The sequence below is a fragment of the Trachemys scripta genome, chromosome 1 (assembly GCF_013100865.1).
Source record: "Trachemys scripta elegans isolate TJP31775 chromosome 1, CAS_Tse_1.0, whole genome shotgun sequence".
Lineage (NCBI taxonomy): Eukaryota > Metazoa > Chordata > Testudines > Emydidae > Trachemys > Trachemys scripta.
In genome coordinates, this window is record NC_048298.1 from 312,716,756 (window position 1) to 312,736,324 (window position 19,569).

The 19,569-nt window shown below is 39.9% G+C and overlaps 1 protein-coding gene across 3 annotated transcripts in view; it reads left to right on the forward strand.

Annotated features, from left to right (window-relative positions):
* The window catches only part of PDGFD (platelet derived growth factor D), a 182,753-nt gene that overhangs the window by 94,006 nt on the left and 69,178 nt on the right, over window positions 1–19,569 (forward strand). For 2 of the 3 annotated variants that reach the window (XM_034758871.1, XM_034758869.1), the window contains exons 2-3: window positions 12,881–13,085; window positions 16,776–16,956. In XM_034758871.1, coding sequence (XP_034614762.1) covers window positions 12,881–13,085; window positions 16,776–16,956 — 386 coding nt within the window. The remainder of the gene's footprint in view (window positions 1–12,880; window positions 13,086–16,775; window positions 16,957–19,569) is intronic. The other variant, XM_034758870.1, reaches the window with a different exon arrangement.

A 19,569-nucleotide genomic window follows, 5' to 3' on the forward strand; every position in this document is an offset into this window, starting at 1 on the left:
TAATTGTGCAATGTCTTCCTTGTCAAACGTTCCTGAATCTGCAGTTAAAGGACAACTCTAAAGCTTGGTCTTATTTCCAGTGTGATTGCACCGGTGTCTCCTGCTTTACTTTTAAAAACGAGAGTGCATGACAGTGAAGGATTATTTAATTACTTGTTGATTGCCAGCAGTGTACTCAGCTCTGTGAAGAACGTAAAGATTATTGTCCATTCCCCAGGGACTCTTAGCAGACTTGAGTCCTAAATACATTTTCTCTCACACAGGTTGTCAATGGGCTTTCATCTTCCCATGCATTATCTCTCATGGCGTTCATATAGCACTTAGCATAATGAGCCCTCAATTTTGATTGGAGCTTGTAAAGGGAACTTAGCACCTAAGTCCACATATAGGTGACACTGGCATTCACGAAACCACTGCAGAGCTGCCACCTAATTCTCTAGGTACCTAAAATCCCTACACACTTACATTTCTATTTTATAGTCCCCAAGGCACCTAATTTGCAGCAGCTGGGTGTGCGCACAGCTGCCTAAATCCTGACACTACCAAACAGCTCAGCAGCTCCTAACTCACCCCTAAGCCCTAGCAGGATTCATAAACTACGTGTTCCCCTGCCTGTTTTTCCTTTGGCCCCAGTCTGGCTCTGAACATGCCTATAATGGAAGGAGGCAGCAGTAGTGAACCTCCTTTAATCCAGTGGTTAGCGCACTCACCTTAGATATAGGACACCTGTGTTCAGTTCTCCCTCTGCCTGATGTGGAGAAGGGGTTTGCCTGGGTCTTCCACTTCTAATAGAACAGTGTTTCTCAAACTTGGGACGCCGCTTGTGTAGGGAAAGCACCTGGCAGTCGGGCTGGTTTGTTTACCTACTCCGTCTGCAGGTTCAGCTGATTGCAGCTCCCACTGGCTGCGGTTCGCTGCTCCAGGCCAATGGGAGCTGCTGGGAGCAGTGGCCAGTATGTCCCTCGGCCCGCGCCACTTCCAGCAGCTCCCATTGGCCTAGAGCAGCAAACCGCGGCCAGTGGGAGCCGCGATCGGCCGGACCTGCGGACAGGGCAGGTAAACAAACTGGCCCAGCCCGCCAGGGGCTTTCCCTACACAAGCGGCATCCCAAGTTTCGGAAACACTGTAATAGAATACCCTAACTACTGAGCTATGGGGTATGCTCAGCTACATATCTCTCCTATTGAAGATGTTCCAGTTTTGGTAAATAAATATTGATTGTATCAAAGAGTAAGAGAATAACTCTATAGTCTGGTGGTTTGGGGTACTAGGAGATGGAAGACCCAGGTTCCAATTCCCCTGCTTCAATTAATATTTAATTATTTATACACCGCTTCAACAGGAGAGACTTAGACTACCCCATAGCCCAATGGTTCGCTAGTATTCACTTGGGAGGTTGGAGACCCAAGTTTAATCTCTTCTCCACCTCAGGTAGAATGGGGGTTTGAATCCAGGTCTCCCTCATGCTGGGTAAGGGCTTGGGCCCTGCCCCTCTCATTGGCAGTTCCTAGCTGCTGATTTAGGCAGGCTCAGTTGCTGGCTTTTTGTGAATCCCGTTCCTAGGCACCTAAGTCTTCCCATGCATTACATAGGGACCCTGGGTGCCTGACTCAGGGTTGTGAATTCCAATATGTGGCCTGCGTGTTGTAGTGCCTAAGTACAACTGTAGTACAATTAATAATTATACCTTCATGGGTGGAACTGATTGGCTCAAGCAGGCAGAGAATGTGGGTAATAAAGCATCAGTTGTGGGGTAGGGGAGCTGAAGACAATAATATATTTGTCTTTTTGATCCCACATTTACCCTTACACGCACATATATATGTCTTTTCATTGCTTTGGTCACCTCTCAAGCATTGTGTACAGCAAGGTAAAAATGCCTTAGAGCAAAGCCTCCTTTGAAATTAAAAACCAATAATTCATGAAAACTATAGCACTACATCATATATAACAAATTCCACTGTCTGAAACTAAAAAAATGAAAAACATATTTCCCGGTGGTGATCCTTAACCCCTTTGCTACACACACTTCACAGCAGCAACCATTTCATATTTATAAAGCACCAGTTCTATTATGTTTCTACAGTTATATTGTTCTATACTTGGGGTAGTTGAATCTTTGGGCAGGATTAGGGTTCATTTGAGCCTTTAATCAAGAACAACTCCTGTTTGCTGAGTGGGTTAAGATCTGAGGCTTCGCGCAGGAGACACCATCATAATTAGTTCCCCAGACTTTTTTAATTTTTGTTTAAATAGCTCCTACATAGTCTAAAATAATATTTGTATCAGTATCCTATTGGTAAAGATTCAAGCAGATGTTTTCATGGAAATGGCTGTCCCAGGTAGTGAGATTGCAGACTGAAACACTACCTTGTGTGCTGTGCTGATCTGCACCAGAGTTTACTTCCTGGCCACTGCTTCATATATATCATCAGTGTTGTGAACGAGACCCTTCCCTGCTTTACTCATAGCAAGTATAGCTTAGTTCTGAGGTACAGGGCTAAGGAAAGCTGCAGAAGAACCTTTGGTGCAAGAAACAATCATAAAAGTCAGCTACCGCTAAGAATTTTATGAATGTGCCTGGAACCATTGTCGGATTGCACTATTTGAGCACATGACAGCTCTGCGGTGTTTTGATTCCAAAGCTCTGGAGAAAAGTTTGTGTACTTCTATGAGTAATACTCTGCACTTACAGTATTTAGCACTTTTAATATGTACCCCTTAATGTGCTTAACACAAATTACGTAAGCATTATTTCCCCAATTTCACAAATGAAGAAGTTATGGTGCAGAAAGAATAAAGGCCAGATTTTTAAAGGTCTTTAGGCACTTAAAGATACAAATAGGCACCTAGTGGGATTTTCAAAAGTGCCTAGGCGTCTGTGGACACCTAAATACCTTTGAAAATTTGGCCCCTAGTGACTAGCCCATAATCCTAAAGCAAGTCAGTAACAGATTTAGGAAGAGGAAACTGATTCTGCTGACTCCCAGACTGGGACATCCTTGTTAGTAGTCTTTCCATTGTTGAGAGCCATTGCAATAAGAGTCTCTCAATTTACTTCTATAGGCTTTGGATCAAGTCCTTAAATATTGATGATAGGGAAAAGAAACTGGACACTTAAACCATTGATTTCTCCGTCTTTAATAATAATCTTTTTCCTTGGACTGATATTCTTCCTTTAAAACATTTCAGATCTTGTTTATTCTTAGGAGTGTGTCTGAGTATGAATCTGTTTTTAATGCAACATCTAAAAACAAATTTGTGTTTTTAAGATCATTTGGCCACCCCAGACTTCAGAGGCAAAATAGTTCTAAGGTAATAAAATCTTGTGAAATGATGAAGAAAAATAAAGAAGAATATGTTATTTTTGAATCAAGACATTATAAAGGAAACTCCCGCAATTGCCTGCTTATCTGAAGCAACTGTGTGCCAAGGAAAAATTAGAGTACTTAGGACTGACTACTGTACTTTTTTTTTTTTTGCTACAAAGCAGTATGGGCCAAGTTCTAATACCCATACCCATGCCGTGAGTAATACTTGAATAAGTGGCATCACAACACTGGTGGAACCGTACACGTGAGTAACAACTGGGGAAAGGGTTGTAGAACCTGTGCTACTCCATCTACAGTGACAAAATGAAATGCAGCCTTCAGCACTCTGATTTTTCCCTTGTAAGCTGTTACCTCCAGTAGGCAGTTATTCATCAGTTTCCTTTATATCCTCTCAATATCAAGATAACCATTTCCTTCTTTATTTTTCCCCTCATAACTTCTCAAGATTATATGACCCTAGGACTACTTTGCTTCATCCCTCTGGTACCAATGTCAAGAGGGCTACTTGATGAGTAAGTGCTGCTCAGTGTTGGCAAGGGTTACACAGCCTGATTTCTTTTTCATATCTCATTCTGAAATCCCAAGTGCAGTGTGTGCAGTATTCAATGTTGATGTGAGAATCCAATAAAGAGATGTATTGCAACATTATCACTTATTAAAATTCTGAGCAGGCAAGGCGACTTTCACCAAATTAAAGTACCAGAAGGCTTTTTACATATTGGCCTAATTTGGGTATTTGTATGTTTTCTTTTTTTATAGATGCTTTCTGGTTTAGAAGCAAACAGGTACTCAGCCTGTTTCTTCATGTAGAGTAGAAGCCAAACAAATGCATGTAATGAAATTCACTGTGAAAAGCAAACATGCTAGAGACTTCAAAACCTCTGTAAAAATAAGCAAAAGCTGTTTTTTACCCACTTGTTTGAGCAGGATACACATGAATGTCCCCTGACCCCCATATCACATAGAAGAAATAAGCACAAGTCTAAAACTTTACCTTCCTGAATTCTGTACCAGGCTGCGATTTATTCTGAGAATGCTTCTCTTACTACTGTATTAGGGCAGGATTTTCAAAACGCAGATAAGAAGAAGGTGGCTATTCCAGTGTACAACTAGTATTAAATTAGAATAAAATGATGCTTCTTATACTAAGAAGCACTGTAACAAGTTGTTGCTATGACTCATATGCTCAGACTTCCTTATCAGTTACCCGTTTAATAGTCTCATAAATGGTAGCTGCTGAGGTCCTCTTAAATTGTAGATTGGAATAGGTAATTCCAAGACTCGTGGAGCATCACTGCACAAAAGCACATACCAACTACTAATATGCATGGTGGCTTTGGAATTGAATTTTAGATCACTTTTTCTCTCCGCTGCTCACCTGCACCTGTGGTTCAGGAATTTCTTTCTTTCAGCAGCAGTTTAATTTTTCGTTTCTCTGGTATATCAAATGTTCAGCATAAACCAACTTCTTCCCTCAGAGACATGCATACAACTCCCATGTTGTGTGTGTGTGTGTTTATGTGTGTGTGTGTGTGTGGATCTAAGTATTGAATTTGGCCTAGTGTGCACAAAGCACTGGCTTTTGATAATAGCTTGGTTATAGCATAAATAGTGCTTTGGAATATGTGACATTCTATACCTTGGGGGAGTGTCCTGGAACCCCCATATTCCTCATTTTCATATAATCGTGATCTTACCTTATGGGGCATGCTCTATATGTATCAGGGGAAAGGTTATGATCTGCTGAAAGTCATTTCTCTATCCATTAATGCATATGAAGTTATGAGAATTGTGTTGTATGGTGGTCACTAAAACATGCTGTAAGTTGGGGAATCAGCCAGATATTCGCTCCCAGAGGCAACAGCAAAGAAAGTAACCAATATCTGTGTGGGGGTATCAATCAACCCATCAACAACCCCATTGTCCAGCAAGGGAGCTACAATGCAATTACTCAGCCACATGAGGCCACACCAAGGGAATTGCTCAACCTTGCCTGGAGACTCAGCAATGCCCCCCAGACATGCCTGGACTTGTGTTTTCCAAGCACATGGACTGAGAGTATAAAACAGACACAGAGGCCATATGCTGGGCCCTTCTCCTGCCCCCACCTATGCTGCAAGCAACTAAGACGAGACAAGACTCCAACAGAGAAGACTGGCCCAGGTTTAAGGAACAAACCTGTATATTAAGGACTGCAGTATCCACTGGGGTGAGAAAAAATGCTTAATCTAGGTGTTACCCAGTCTAATGGGGTTGAGAGTTTAGACTGCATGCTTATATTTTATTTCTTTTGGTAACTAACTCTGACTTTTTGCCTATCAATTAATATCACTTAAAATCTATCTTTTATAGGCAATAAATGTGTTTAATTGTTTATCTTTACCAGTGAGTTTGTATGAAGTGTGGGGCAAATCTGCTCAGGTTTTGCAAAGGCTGGTGTATGTCCACTTTCCATTGTTGAGGTGGTGAACCAATTAATAAATTTGCACTGCCCATCTTGAGCTGAGCAAGATGGTATATTCCTGAGGTACAGTGCTGGGAGCTGGGGGGATTTCGCTCTGGTGCCTTTCTCTTCGTGATTCATGAGTGGCTTAGGAAGCATTTATGCAATCTGACTGGGTGTGTGGGGCTCCACATGCTGTTGTGCTGAGTGATCACCTCACTTGTCACTAACAAAGCATTGTGAGAGACAACCCAGGCCGGAGAGAGTTTAGGGGGCACAGCGGTTCCACAGTCCCAGGCTGAACCCCAGGGAACCCGTCACAGAATGTATACACCCTCCTTCACCCTGATGAAATAAAAGTCATTGGGAATCTTTTTCCATTTACTCCAATGGGCTTTGGATCCAACCCTTAGTTTCTGTATGGATGAGCTTAACTAATAGGTGGCATGCAGGGTGCTTTTAAAATGTCACTCTGTCATTTAGGACCTAATCTAGTAGACCGCTTAAGTACATGTTTGACTCTACAGAGGTGTGTAATCCCAGTGAAATGAATGGGACTACACAAGTGTTTAAAGTTAAGCAGTACTTTCACCCAGTTTACTCTTTGATCTGACCCATACATTCTTACTGCAGAGTGGCTGTTTCCTTCGCTTAATGATGAAGTGTGCTGTACATGGGTGCCAACCTCAGGGCAGACTATCAAGAAACAGCATACAAATCCCAAACTGGTTATGCGTTATATAGTTAGATTTCACCAACCAAGTAACAAGTGTGAACTCCTCAGACACTAGAACAGCATTAATGGGGAGCCACAGACACATTGGGTACTCCAAATTCTATCTTGCCACCCAGGCAAGCCTGCCTCTGTGATAGATTATTCCTCACACAAAAAACATCACAACAATATTTAGATAACTCCCAGTCCCAAAGGACCAGTCTCTTAAGCCAGGTCAAGTGCACCCCAGATCTCTCAGCAAACACAACACTTGTAGCCAATCCTATAATAAACTAACTAAAGGTTTATTAACTAAGAAAAGAAATTAGAGTCATTTACAAGATTAAAGCAGGTAAACATATATACACAAATGAGATACAGTCTTGGGTTCTAAAAGATGATAGTAGCTGCTTTAAATGGCAAGCTTTATACGTCCTGTAGGGCTTACCCAAGCTAAAGAGCAGGGGACCCCCTTATGCTTAGAAATCTTTGCCCCTCAGATTTAAAGCAGCATTGGGATAACAGTTTCTCCTTATCAAGCATTTTTATTCCCTTCCCCAGCGTTTAAGCTGTGATGGGATGAGGGCTTGTGCATGTATCCTCTTCAGGGATGCGGGTGGGGGGGTGGTCTGGGGACGTCTTTTTTGGGGGGGGGGAGATAATACCTCTTGTGGTAAGATAACATACTTGGTAATGCATCTCCCCTGACTGGGGGGGATTTACAACCTTAGCAAACATGTTTTATCATTACAGAGCAACCATTTAAACATTACTCTTATAACGTGATACAGACCATTATAAGTAGGATTGACACATGCAGCATCCTACAAGCATTCCATAAAAGTCTAAAGCCTAAACAGATTCTTATAACTCCAATACCTATTTCAACAACACTAACACACAGGTGACCTAGACTGGTTTCCAGCTATGCATTTGTCAGTGATCGGTGAGGCCCAGGGCCTTGGTATGAGCTGACACCTGGTCGGCTGCTGTCACAGATATGACTGTACTACTTTTAGCCTGGTAAATGACTTGTTCTTTTTGTTCCATTTAAGAGGATCCTGGTTCTTTCAGTACCAAGGTCTCATATAGCTACAAAGCCCAATTCTGCTGTCACTGAAGTACTTTGCCATTGACTTCTGTGGGAGCAGCGTTATACTCCATAGCATGTGCCTTTTGCCTTAAATGGCAAAAAGATGATTGGGAGCAGCAGCACCATATGATATCCTTTTCCTCATTAGAGCACAGAAATGTAATGTGTTTATTGGCTATGATTCTTTCTAGTGTTTATAGTAACGAAGAAGTAACCATGTATTTTAAACAAGGCAAATTATTCCGCAGTATTGTACCTTTTCCCAGCAAGCTGTGACCAAGTAGGAAATATGCAATTTTGACCATGAAATCTGTCATCTTTCACTCTGATTTTCATAGAGCCCGATGTATAAAAAAATAAAATTCCTGCTTTTTATAAGGGGGAATCTAGGAAAAATAAATGGACAACAAAAAGAGCTGTCATCACTATAGTTTGCTTGGCATGTCTGTGCCCCAGGTGAACTGATTCGTGGCCAGGATTCAAAACCACTTTTCTGTTCTTTACTTACTACTCTGTGATTTCAACTATTTAGATCAGGCTAATTTTCAGCCCAGGGAACTGAAGAGTCATTATTCTCCAAAAATGTTCTCTCTCATGTGTTTAAAAAATGGTAACAAAATACTGTGTTTTGCCAGATGGAACAGTGGTGGGGCAAGAAAAATAAATACAGTAGAACCTCCGAGTTACCAACACATCGGGAATGGAGGTTGTTCATAACTCTGAACAAAATGTTTGTTCTTTCAAAAGTTTACAACTGAACATTGATGTAATACAGCTTTGAAACTTTACTGTCCAGAAGAAAAATGCTGCTTTTAACTATTTTTTAATTTAAACAAAACAAGCACAGAAACAGTTTCCTTACCTTGTCAATTGTTTTAACTTTCCCTTTATTTTTTTAGTAGTTTACATTTAACACAGTACTACTTTTTATTTTATTTTTTTGGGTCTCTGCTGCCTGATTGTGTAATTCCAGTTCCAAATGAGGTGTGTGGTTCATAACTCTGGTGTTTGTAACTCCGAGGATCTACTCTATCTGGAAAACTACCACATGAGAACACCAAACTATTTTTCTAAAATAAAACAATCTAAGAAACATTAGAGACATGAAATATGTTCTTTGCTACTGGCTATGTTCTTATACAAAATCTCCTGCTGAGTTCATCATCTTCATGAAATACTTGATGTTCTTTGTTCTGAAGATGCCCAACAGTTGATGTCAGAGTCAGCTGTAATTATCTTCTTTGTCTTATTATTATTTTATTTATTATATTTTATTTTATTTTTCCTGAAGGAATTCACTTTGGGGTGATTAGTCCTAAGGGTAATCACACTTTTGTGGTAAGACTATTGCTCCATGTGATTTGAAGCTGCTTTAGCAAGGATCCTCAAAATAAAATGCAAATAAGTCTTCAAATACAAAGAAATGAAGATCTTTGTGTTTTCAAATCTCACTGTACAGCATGTGGTGGAAGAGCATGTGCAAGCTGGGTAGGAAAAATAGTGAAGAGGGGCAAGATTTTCAGAAGTATTCATCACCCATAAAAAAGACAAGATTATCATAAAAACTCAGCCAGACTTACAGAAGTGTTTAGCATCTGGCATCTCCCATTGAGAACAATGGGTGCTGAATAGCGCTGTGTAAATAACTGATTTTTTGGTTCACTGGCTGAACCAAAAAAATGGCGGCGGGTGGGGGAATTGTTTCGGGCAGAATAAATGTTTTATTTGATCCAAAACAAAATGTTTGGTTTGGTTTTGAGTTTTTTAACCTTTCTTCAATAAAATCAAAGTAAATTTTGAAACAAAAATTTGTTTTACATTGAAACATTTTATTGTTTTTTTTTTTTCTTACTGGAACGGTTCTGCATACATTTACGTAACGTGTCAGTAAACCTGACTACATTTTTCGATGAAAAAGTTTTGTCCAAAAAATGTTGTCCCACTCTAATGCTGAGCACTTTTGAAAATAGAGCCGTTTTGTTTAGATACCTAAACAGGAGCTGAACTCTCTTGAACATTTGTCTCAGCATTTACATTAATACTTTTAAAGATGATTGTTGGAAGAGAACTAGGAGAGAAAAAAAAGTTATTGAACTTTTCAGCAAATCAAACACAGAATAAGCTTCAGAGTGGTAGCCGTGTTAGTCTGTATCAGCAAAAAGAGCGAGGAGTACTTGTGCCACCTTAGAGACTAACAAATTTATTTGAGCATAAGCTTTCATGGGCTAAAACCCACTTCATTGGATGCATGCAGTGGAAAATACAGTAGGAAAATATATATACACAGAGAACATGAAAAAATGGGTGTTGCCATACCAACTTTAATGAGGGTGTGACTCAGAGTCGCAATACTCCAACAAAAAAACTTCAAAAACAGACTCCAATGCGAAACTGCAGAATTGGAATTAATTTGCAAACTAGACACCATTAAATTAGGCTTGAATAAAGACTGGGAGTGGATGGGTCATTACACAAAGTAAAACTGTTTTCCCATGCTAATTTTTTCTCCTACTGTTACTCACACCTTCTTGTCAACGGTTGAAAATGGGCCATCCTGATTATCACTACAAAAGTTTTTTTTCTTCTGCTGATAATAGCTCACCTAATAGCTCACCTTAATTAATTACCTTCAATACAGTTGGTATGGCAACACCCATTTTTTTCATGTTATCTGTGTATATATATTTTCCTACTGTATCTTCCACTGCATGCATCCAATGAAGTGGGTTTTAGCCCACGAAAGCTTATGCTCAAATAAATTTGTTAGTCCCTAAGGTGCCATAAGTACTCCTCGTTCTTTTTACAGAATAAGCTGCTTCCCATTCATTTCAGAGACTGTCCCCTTTGTTTTTACAACTCTATAGATTTCCTTCATCCTACCTGGTCTCTCTCTGCTCCCCATCCCACTCATCTAATAATAGCCTCTCGTCTTTCTTATCAGATAGGCAAGTTTATGTGCAATAACTTCTCTGTAGTTCCTGTCATCTCAAATAGCCTCCCTTTTTTGTAATTCTTTAATGGCCTCTGAGTTTTGTTAAATTTTTTATTATTTTATTTTATTATTTTGTTTATTTTTAAATTATTTTATTCACAGTGAAATGCCTTTATATATTTTTTAGTAATTCTGATATATGGTATATTAACCGCACTGCCTTCTTTTATTTGCTCCCAGAAAGTGTTTTGGTCAGAATTCTTCTTTCCTTCTCCACTCCCTATGCTGCTCTAACACTCCCTCTTGTATAATCAGTTACAATTCCCACATTTGCCACAATAGAGAAATTAGACACTACTGGAATTTCTGCTTTCTAGTCTCTGTTAATATGTCATATACTTATTTCCTGCTTTTCACGTGCACATATGATTCAGAAGTTTGACCTGGATATTGCAGAGTTCCATCAGACATTGTATTTCAGTGCTGACTTACTCAAGTGTGGTTGATTTACTGGCAGAACATCCCGGGCTTCGGGTTAAATAAAAAGAATGCAAGCAACCCTATCTTCTGTAGAGTGGATGAATGTTAGCAGCATATCTTTCTCAGTTGGTAGAAAAGGTGGACTAGTTAAAGCAAAGGACAGTTGTTTCCAGTGTACTGTGAAGCCCAATTAAAATATATTGCCTCTGACATTCTAATCACAGCAAGCGAGAACTGTGGTGTAAACCTATGTAAAGATTGACTAGACAAGGGAACATTTCAACTAGGAGCATGGACAGTGCTGGGTCAGCAATTAAATGTGATCTGTTAACAAGGGAATTACACTTCTTCATTATAGCCAGTACTTTGCTGTGCTAGAAAAAAGTACAAATACACCCAAATGAAGGTTGAATTCTGCCATCCTTAATCTAGTAACTCTTGTTGATTTTAATGGAAGTTTTGCTTAACTCAGAACTGCAGAATTTGGGTCCTATTTTTTTTAAGATGAAAACTTTCCACTAACCATTTAATTTTATCCTTTTTACTGGTTGTTTAGGACTCAGTCCTGCAACGTACTAAGCACTGTTTGGCGGTACTGACCAATCCAAATTCTGTTTACTTCAATGGGAGTTGACAATGCTCAACATTTCAGAGTGTTCCACGCATTGCTGATTCAAGCCCTTATTTACTTGAAAAGTGTGTGTTGGGGGAGATGGGGTGAGAACAGTTCATCTTGAAGATTGTTTGAGTAAAGCATTTTTATAATAGTTATACTGACAACCCAGGCTTTTAAAAGTTTCAGATTGTTTTGCAGCCAGAGTTATTCACTTGTCAGAAGAGTAGGTGATGAACTATTAAAATGCTTCCATTTACTGTATGAAGCTTGGTGTTTACAGTCATGAGCCAGTGAAAAGCAACCTGAGGAAAAACAAAAAAAGATTTTCTTACCATGGAGTTTGCACCATTTCTTTTAGTTCCTGTTTTTCTTGGGCATCCTACAAAATTCCCCTTTTCCCCAAGAGCTCAGAAGTATTCAGTCAAACATGAAGTTGTTCTTTAAAAGAAGGGAAAAAACAACTTTGGTTGCTGATATATGGACAATATCTGGTGGTACTTAAATATTTTTCTTGTCACTTTATATGGCAGATCATCTCTTTGTGCCATTGACCTCCCACATTGTGCTGCAGCACACCAATATTTGTGGGGTGGGGGAGGATTTGCCATTCATAACTGAATTAGAGAAATCTCCATGGATTTCTTGTTCTTTGTACTTGGAGCTTGTCTACATGGTACGTTAGTGTGCATCAACTGGGGTGTAAATTCTGCTGCGCACCACTGTGTCATGCATTAACTGTCCTTGTGGACCTTGCTGGTGCACACTAAAAGTTTCATTAGAGCATTGATGTAGCACTGTTTGAAATGGGATACACGCATACATATTCACAGCTTTATTATTGCTTCTCTCTTTCAGAGGGGATCTACTCCCCTGATTCTTTCAAATACTGCTCCAAAATTTGGGAATCAGATTTTGTTTCCCTCTTTCCCTCTTTCTCCCCTGGTTGTGAGATGTAAATTCTGCTTTAAGAGCAAAATGGTGGGAGTTAGAGAATGTAAATAAAACATATAGATAGATAGATTAGATATAATCATAACACAGAGATTATATGTAGATGGATGTTACTATTTCTGTTCTGGGTCAGGCAAGGGACTGTTCTTTAAATTAATGGGAAAAATAATTGTGCTTCCCTATTTAAACAACAGCTGCCATTAGACCCTTAAACACTTCCTATGTAAATAATGCTTGTTGTGTTGTTAAACTGTTGTTTTTTTGCCTTCCTGTATCTGGAACATCATACTAATTTCTACAAGTTGTGACTACTAACAGAGAGCAATCACCTCACAGACTTGTACCGAAAAGAAGAGACCATCAGTGTCGGAGGAAATGGCTGCATCCACAGTCCCCGCTTCCCGAGTAGCTACCCCAGGAACCTGTTACTGACATGGCGGCTGCTCTCGACAGAGAATACAAGGATACAGTTGGCCTTTGATAATCTGTTTGGATTGGAGGAGCCCGAAAATGATATCTGCAGGTGAGAGAAAAGCTATCCAGAGAGCTAATCATGTCATTTTAAAAATCAGCTGACCAAATGTCTTGCACGGTGCTTTGGAGGGGTCCATTAGGGATTCCGTTTCAGATTAACGAGATATCTGGCTACCAACACTACAAACCAAACTCTCTGAATAAACTTACTTGCCTCAGGCTTGAACTGTTTCCTATGAATTGAAATCCTCGCGTGGTATTTTAAATGCAGCACACTCGAGTCTTAGGCACTGCTGGCTCCCTGCACAAATACTGAAAGAATGGGGTTTTGCCCACTGTAATTAAGGACAATGGATGTTTCTTTTTTCAGCTGTGTGAAACACATTTTTTTTCAGTATGTCAGTATAGACAGCAGGGTATTTGCTGCGAGGGAAGGGGCAGACAGGGAAGAACAAGGATAGGGGAACAGTGTGCTGTGGTCTTGGAATTATATGGCCAGAATGATTGACTGGCTGTTAACTCTGTTTAATTATTATTTGCATCTCCGTATAATTTGTTTTAAGTGTTTGAAATATAGCTCCAGAGTCAGCAGTCTACTCTGGCTGCTTTGTGCTACTCTGGTGAGGCAAAGCAGCTGTAAGCTCAGTTGACGGAGCTGGTTTGGCCAGGTTTATAGCTTTTCAGCACTAGAACGTACAGTTGAATTTGGCCGATAATTAATAAAATAAACTAATTAAAATGTTTCTGTTCATGTTTTTGTTATTCAGTATTTCGTGTGGGAGGGAAAGCCCAAAGCCTTCCCAGACACTTTCCAGGGCACATCTTCAGAAGCCAAATTGCTGTGTGGCAGCATTGGCACATCAGCTTCTAACCCTCTGCCTGACTGTTATTACTTATTGCTACACCTATCCAGAAAAACTGTGTTGTTTTCTTTCTGCTCCCACCCTCTTGCATGTCTTCTCCTGACATCTTAATCAATTAATTTGTATTTAGAGGGTTTGGTGAGTCTGTGTGGTTTTATTATTATTTTTCCATGTTCTGCATTACCAATGAACTGAGAGAACCATTCCAGTCAGTTTGTTTTCCAGTTAATGACAAAAGAATGCAGACTCAACCTCGCTGTCCTTCTCTGCATGTTTATTATGTTGGCAGCTTTTACTCTGCTCTGTCACTGTTGGTGTAAGAGCAATTGCAGTGTAATAATAGTTACCTTCTAGGACCACAGGGCTATGCGGGAATGCAGAGACTAATGTTCATGGAAACAGCCTGTTAACATTCTACATAGAGAATAAACTATGGCTGACCTTAAATCATTTCAGCCTTGAAATGTGGATCTAATTTACTGTGGAAAAGGATGAAGTGTTCTCTTGTAAAGGGCCATTAAAGGTGATGACATGGTGAGGGGAAGTCAAGTCATTATCGACATACTGGATTTTGACCATGGCTGCGGACAATCTGTCTGCTTTCAAAAGCTACAAATTTATGAAGCAGAGAAGCAAAGACCTTTCAGAATATGTAGTGCCTATAAAAGCTGGGAAAATATCCCAGTCTTTATAGAAATACAGCCTTACCCTGAGTTGTTGTAAGGCTTTTATTTACATGATATTATTACCAGAATGAGGAAGTTCCAAGGGTATTACTTGGAATGATTTTCAAGGTAAGTAACAAGCAATATTATTTTACCCCTTTGGAGAAACTGTTGGGGTTTTTTGTTTTTTTATTAATCTGTTTTTTTTTCTCAATTTTACTTTCAGATGCTCTCTCTGGCCCTACTTCAGCAAAACATTCAAGCACATTCTTACATTAAAGAATGCACCTAAAGTTAAACACATATATAAGTGTTTTGCTGAATGGACGGCTGAATCAGGGCCTCTGCTCCTTTCTGCTGCTTTGGCCCTTACTCCTTTACCCAAGAATCTCCTGGTTGTTTACTTTCACATTTTTCATTAATGTTACTAATTTTAAGTTACTATGAAATTTAAATGGGCTGAAACTCATTTGGGGCTGGGAGCTGGAAAGGAGAACTTCTTTACTTAACTGTTTGATTGAATCTAAATCTTCTGTGCTGTCGTTTGAACCCGTTGCCTCTTGTCCTGCCCTCAGTGGCAAGAGAACAACTTTTCTCCATCTTTTTTATGGCAGCCTTTCAAGTATCTGAAGACCGCTATCTTATCCCTCCCTCCCCCCAATTTCCTCTTTTCCAAACTAAACATACCCGGTTCCTTCAGCCTTTGCTCATAAACATCCTCTTAGGTCTCTGAACTAAACCCCTCTGTCTGCCTTGTCTCCACCTTTCTGCCACAGGCTGAATGGAACACTTGGGGCCTGACCCAACTGCATTGAAATCAATTGTTGAAATCTCACTGTTGTCAGTAAGCTTTGGATCAAGACTTTGATTGCTGCCCTCGTGGTCATCCACAGCAAGACTGTGGAAAACTCAATAAACTATACAAGCTACTGACAAAAATGTATGGACAATCTGGTACTACTATAGCTATATGTAACCTAGCTCAGTGGTTCTCAAACGTCATTGCACTGCGACACCCTGCTGCCAACAAAAATTATTACATGACCTTAGGCAGGGGTGGGCTGGAGCCCGACCCCCATCCCCCTGGGCTTCAGCCCTTGGGCTTCGGCTTCAGCCCTGGGTGGCTGGGCTCAGGCTTTGTCTTCAGCCTCAGGCCCCAGTGAGTCTAAGGCTGGCCCTGGCAACCCCATTAAAATGGGGTCACAACCCACTCTGGGGTCCCGTCCCACAGTTTGAGAACCTCTGACCTATGCTAACACAGTGTGGCTCTTTGTTCCCCTCTAATGGCTAGACTATGTATAGAGGTTTATGAGTCAATGGACTTAGCTCAAGCAGTGGTGGTCATGAGTTCAATCCCTGCAGATGACCTAACTAGAGGGGTAATTACATATACAGTCTAAATTCTCTGTGTCAATTAAGGTAATCATCCCAAAATGCCTCATTGCTGAACTACTATCTTGATCTAGTTCAGGGATCAGCAACCTTTGGCACGCAGCCCAGCAGGGAAATCCGCTGGTGGGCCGGGCCGGTTTCTTTACCTGCAGCGTCTGCAGTTTCGGCCGATCGCAGCTGCCACTGGCCATGGTTCGCCGTTCCAGGTCAATGGGGGCTGCAGGGATGTGCTGGCCGCCCCTTCCCGCAGCCTCCATTGATCTGGAACGGCGAACCGCGGTCAGTGGGAGCTGCGATCATCCAAACCTGCAGACGCTGCAGATAAACAAACCGTCCTGGCCTGCCAGCAGATTTCCCTGACGGGCCACGTACCAAAGGTTGCCAATCCCTGATCTAGTTTATGTCTGCCCAAAATCAAAATTGTTCTCTCCCTTACATAAAATTGTGTTAAATTTACAGGCTGTTTACTAGCTACATAAAACAAATGTGGTATGGTTATTTTGTAGCAAGGATAAATGTCTGTAAACGTATCCTCATTGCAGCATGGTAGGGAATATTGTATGCTTTCACTCCCAATAGCAAAAAAACCCGACAAACAACACCACATACCACCACCCTAAGTATTGAAGATTTTTAGAAAGTAACTTTCAGCTCAACATATCATGCACTAAACTAGCGTTTTCACCATCTGTAATTTTTAATCAAGTGTTTCATAGTGGAAACCAATGTATATTTGACTAGTTTTTTGAGCAGTGTTCCTGTGTAGCGGCAGCAGCTTTATGTATTGAGAATGTATTAAATTATCAAACTGTTCTGCAGGTATGACTTCGTGGAGGTGGAAGATCTATCTGAAACTAGCACAGTTATCCGAGGACGGTGGTGTGGTCACAAGGAAATTCCTCCAAGAATAACATCCAAAACAAACCAAATAAAGATAACCTTCAAATCCGATGACTATTTTGTGGCTAAACCTGGATTCAAGATTTATTATTCCCTTGTGGTAAGTAACTTAACTATTCAGTGGGTACAAGACATGTCAGAGTGTGAAAGAACAGCAATATTTGGAGACTGGATGACATTGCTAACTACAGCTGATCACAACATTAATTAACTGTAAATACTTTCTTTCCAGCAACTACATAAGGCACAGATAAAAGCAGTTTTGACATCCTATTATTAAATATAAACTAAAGACAAGTCCATCACAAGACTTATGCTAATAATATGTTTCAGAAACACTAGCACTTTCTGTACTGAGGCTGCAATTCCAATGCACTGACAAACACCACAGCAATGACAGTTGAAATAGTTGCTGTTTAAACTCCATTTTGATACTCATTTGACATCAAAGAAAAGTACGGTCAGGGGGTTAGGACTGTGATTCTAAGCAAGAAGTCAGGAGTTTAATCCACATAAAGTAAAATACATGTAGTACACTGTGTTAAGGGTCAAACTGTTGTTATAAACTCTATGGTTCTTTGTATTATGTAGCGGTATTGTCATAGTAGAACACATCGATTTGATGAGATGAAAGCCCTCTGTTTTTAAAGAAGCAGGAATATTCATTAGTCTTAAGTAGATTTTGAAACAAATGTGTTTTCCATGTATTGCCCTCAATAATATTATAATAATTTTGGTGCAATATATCTGAACAGAGGTGAGTTTTGCAATCAGGTGGTAACTTATTACCCTGACATCGTTAAGTTTTCATATCCTTCACAATCCAGAGTTTTTTTTATTCAATCCAGTGTTACGTATTCAGGCTTTCTTATTCCTGTTAGCAATAAGGTTAGATTTGTCCTAGGAAAAATCCAATATTTACACCATTTCACTTCAGCTAATGGCTTTTGTGTGAGCATATACTATTGTACACTGAGCCCATTCCATGCCTAAATATGGGCAATATATAGTAAAGACATATTTAAGGCTGCAAATTCAGAACCAGATGCTGCTTCCATGTATTTAAACACTGGGCCTACTCATGGAGTAAAACACTACTCTGTGTGAGTAAAGATGGCAGAATCTGGAGCTTGATTTGAAGGTAATCTAGCAAGACTAACATTTATGTTGTTGCACTCCATGGAGTACCACAATGCATAAACATGTAACCAGTTAAGCAGCCTCTTTTACATCATGTGTATTTAATATTTATAGAAAACCTCTGTTACAATTAGCTAGCTTTACGTAGCGACCATGTACAGCTCGTATAGGACAGTTGGGTTTTGAGAAAATGAATGTTATCATTCAAGCAGAGGATATTCAGCACTAGAAAGCTCAAAGTGTAGTTGCTATACCTGTGTAATGCTTAGAGTGAGTAAACAGAATGTTGTGCCGTTTAGCTAGTGTATGTGAGAGAATATTCTCCAAACACAATCTTAAAATGAAATGTTCTTTTTCTCAGAATCTGTAGGGGACAGGTGGTAGTCATGGGATGAAGATTAAATTTATTTAGCTGCTGTTCAAAGTTTAAATTGTCCATTCAAAGATCCATAGGATTAATAGTCAGCAGACTCAACCCTTACTTAGTAGTCTTCACAGTCTCTCAGGACTGAGTATATACAGTGGATATATTGCACGCCGCTGACCCCTGAAGGTTGAACTCAGCATGCATTTGCAGGCAGCAAGTTAGAAAATATTATTGGACCATGCATAAACATATGATGCATCAGGTGAAATAAAATATATTTAAATTGTTTTTTTTCTTTGCTCCACGGCCATTTCCATTATTAGGCTATTTTTTGAACTTTCTTGGGAAACCTTTCTGGTAACAAATGCACACAACTTTATTAAAAAAAAAAAATCCTGAATTAAAATAGACATTTTAGAGTTTGGGAGGGGGTCGCTGCTGGTTACGTGCACCATGCTCATCTCAATAATCTGTAGAAAAAAATCAAAGCAAGCGAACAGAGTTTGCCAGATTAATTGTATATTTTGGTCTTGATGCAGGAATTACTAGGTGAAATTCTGTGTGTTATGCAGATCAGACTGGATGGTGGATTCTGGCTTTGAAATCTATGAATCTTCATGGACACTAGTTAAATTCATTTAAACTGGTGCATGTAAACTTGTTTGTCAGTTCACCACTTCTGCATGTGGCACAGATTGAGGCACTGCAATGCGTATATTTTTCAACAAGAAGAAAGAGCTATGTCTGTTATCACCTCCTTCTATTCTTCCCATTTGGAGAAACAAAAAATAGCCATAAACAAGAAAGGGTCATTTTTACAAACAGGCTTTTCAAATGCAACTACCAAAGTTGCACCTCTGCATATGCACATGCTCATGTAAAATGAGTCATTGCACATAAACCAGTACTTAGGCATGTAAAGGCCCAGTTTGTGCACAGATGTTGCATGCTCAAACTGCAAAACTATTGCAGTGCAATTGCCAGCTCAACATAGGCACCTATTTCTCCCTATATTTTCTTATAAAATCTCCTTTTTCTTCAAGCTTCACAGCCCTAGAGCACAAGCATCAAACTAGTCGAGATATCACCCGTGCCAGCTGTTATCCATGAGCTGGATTTAGCCTGCAAAATTGTTTGAAATACCTCCCTTCCTTGTTCTTCTTTTCCAGTGTGTGGTTGGTTTTTAAAAGGATTTTTAGGTGGTGG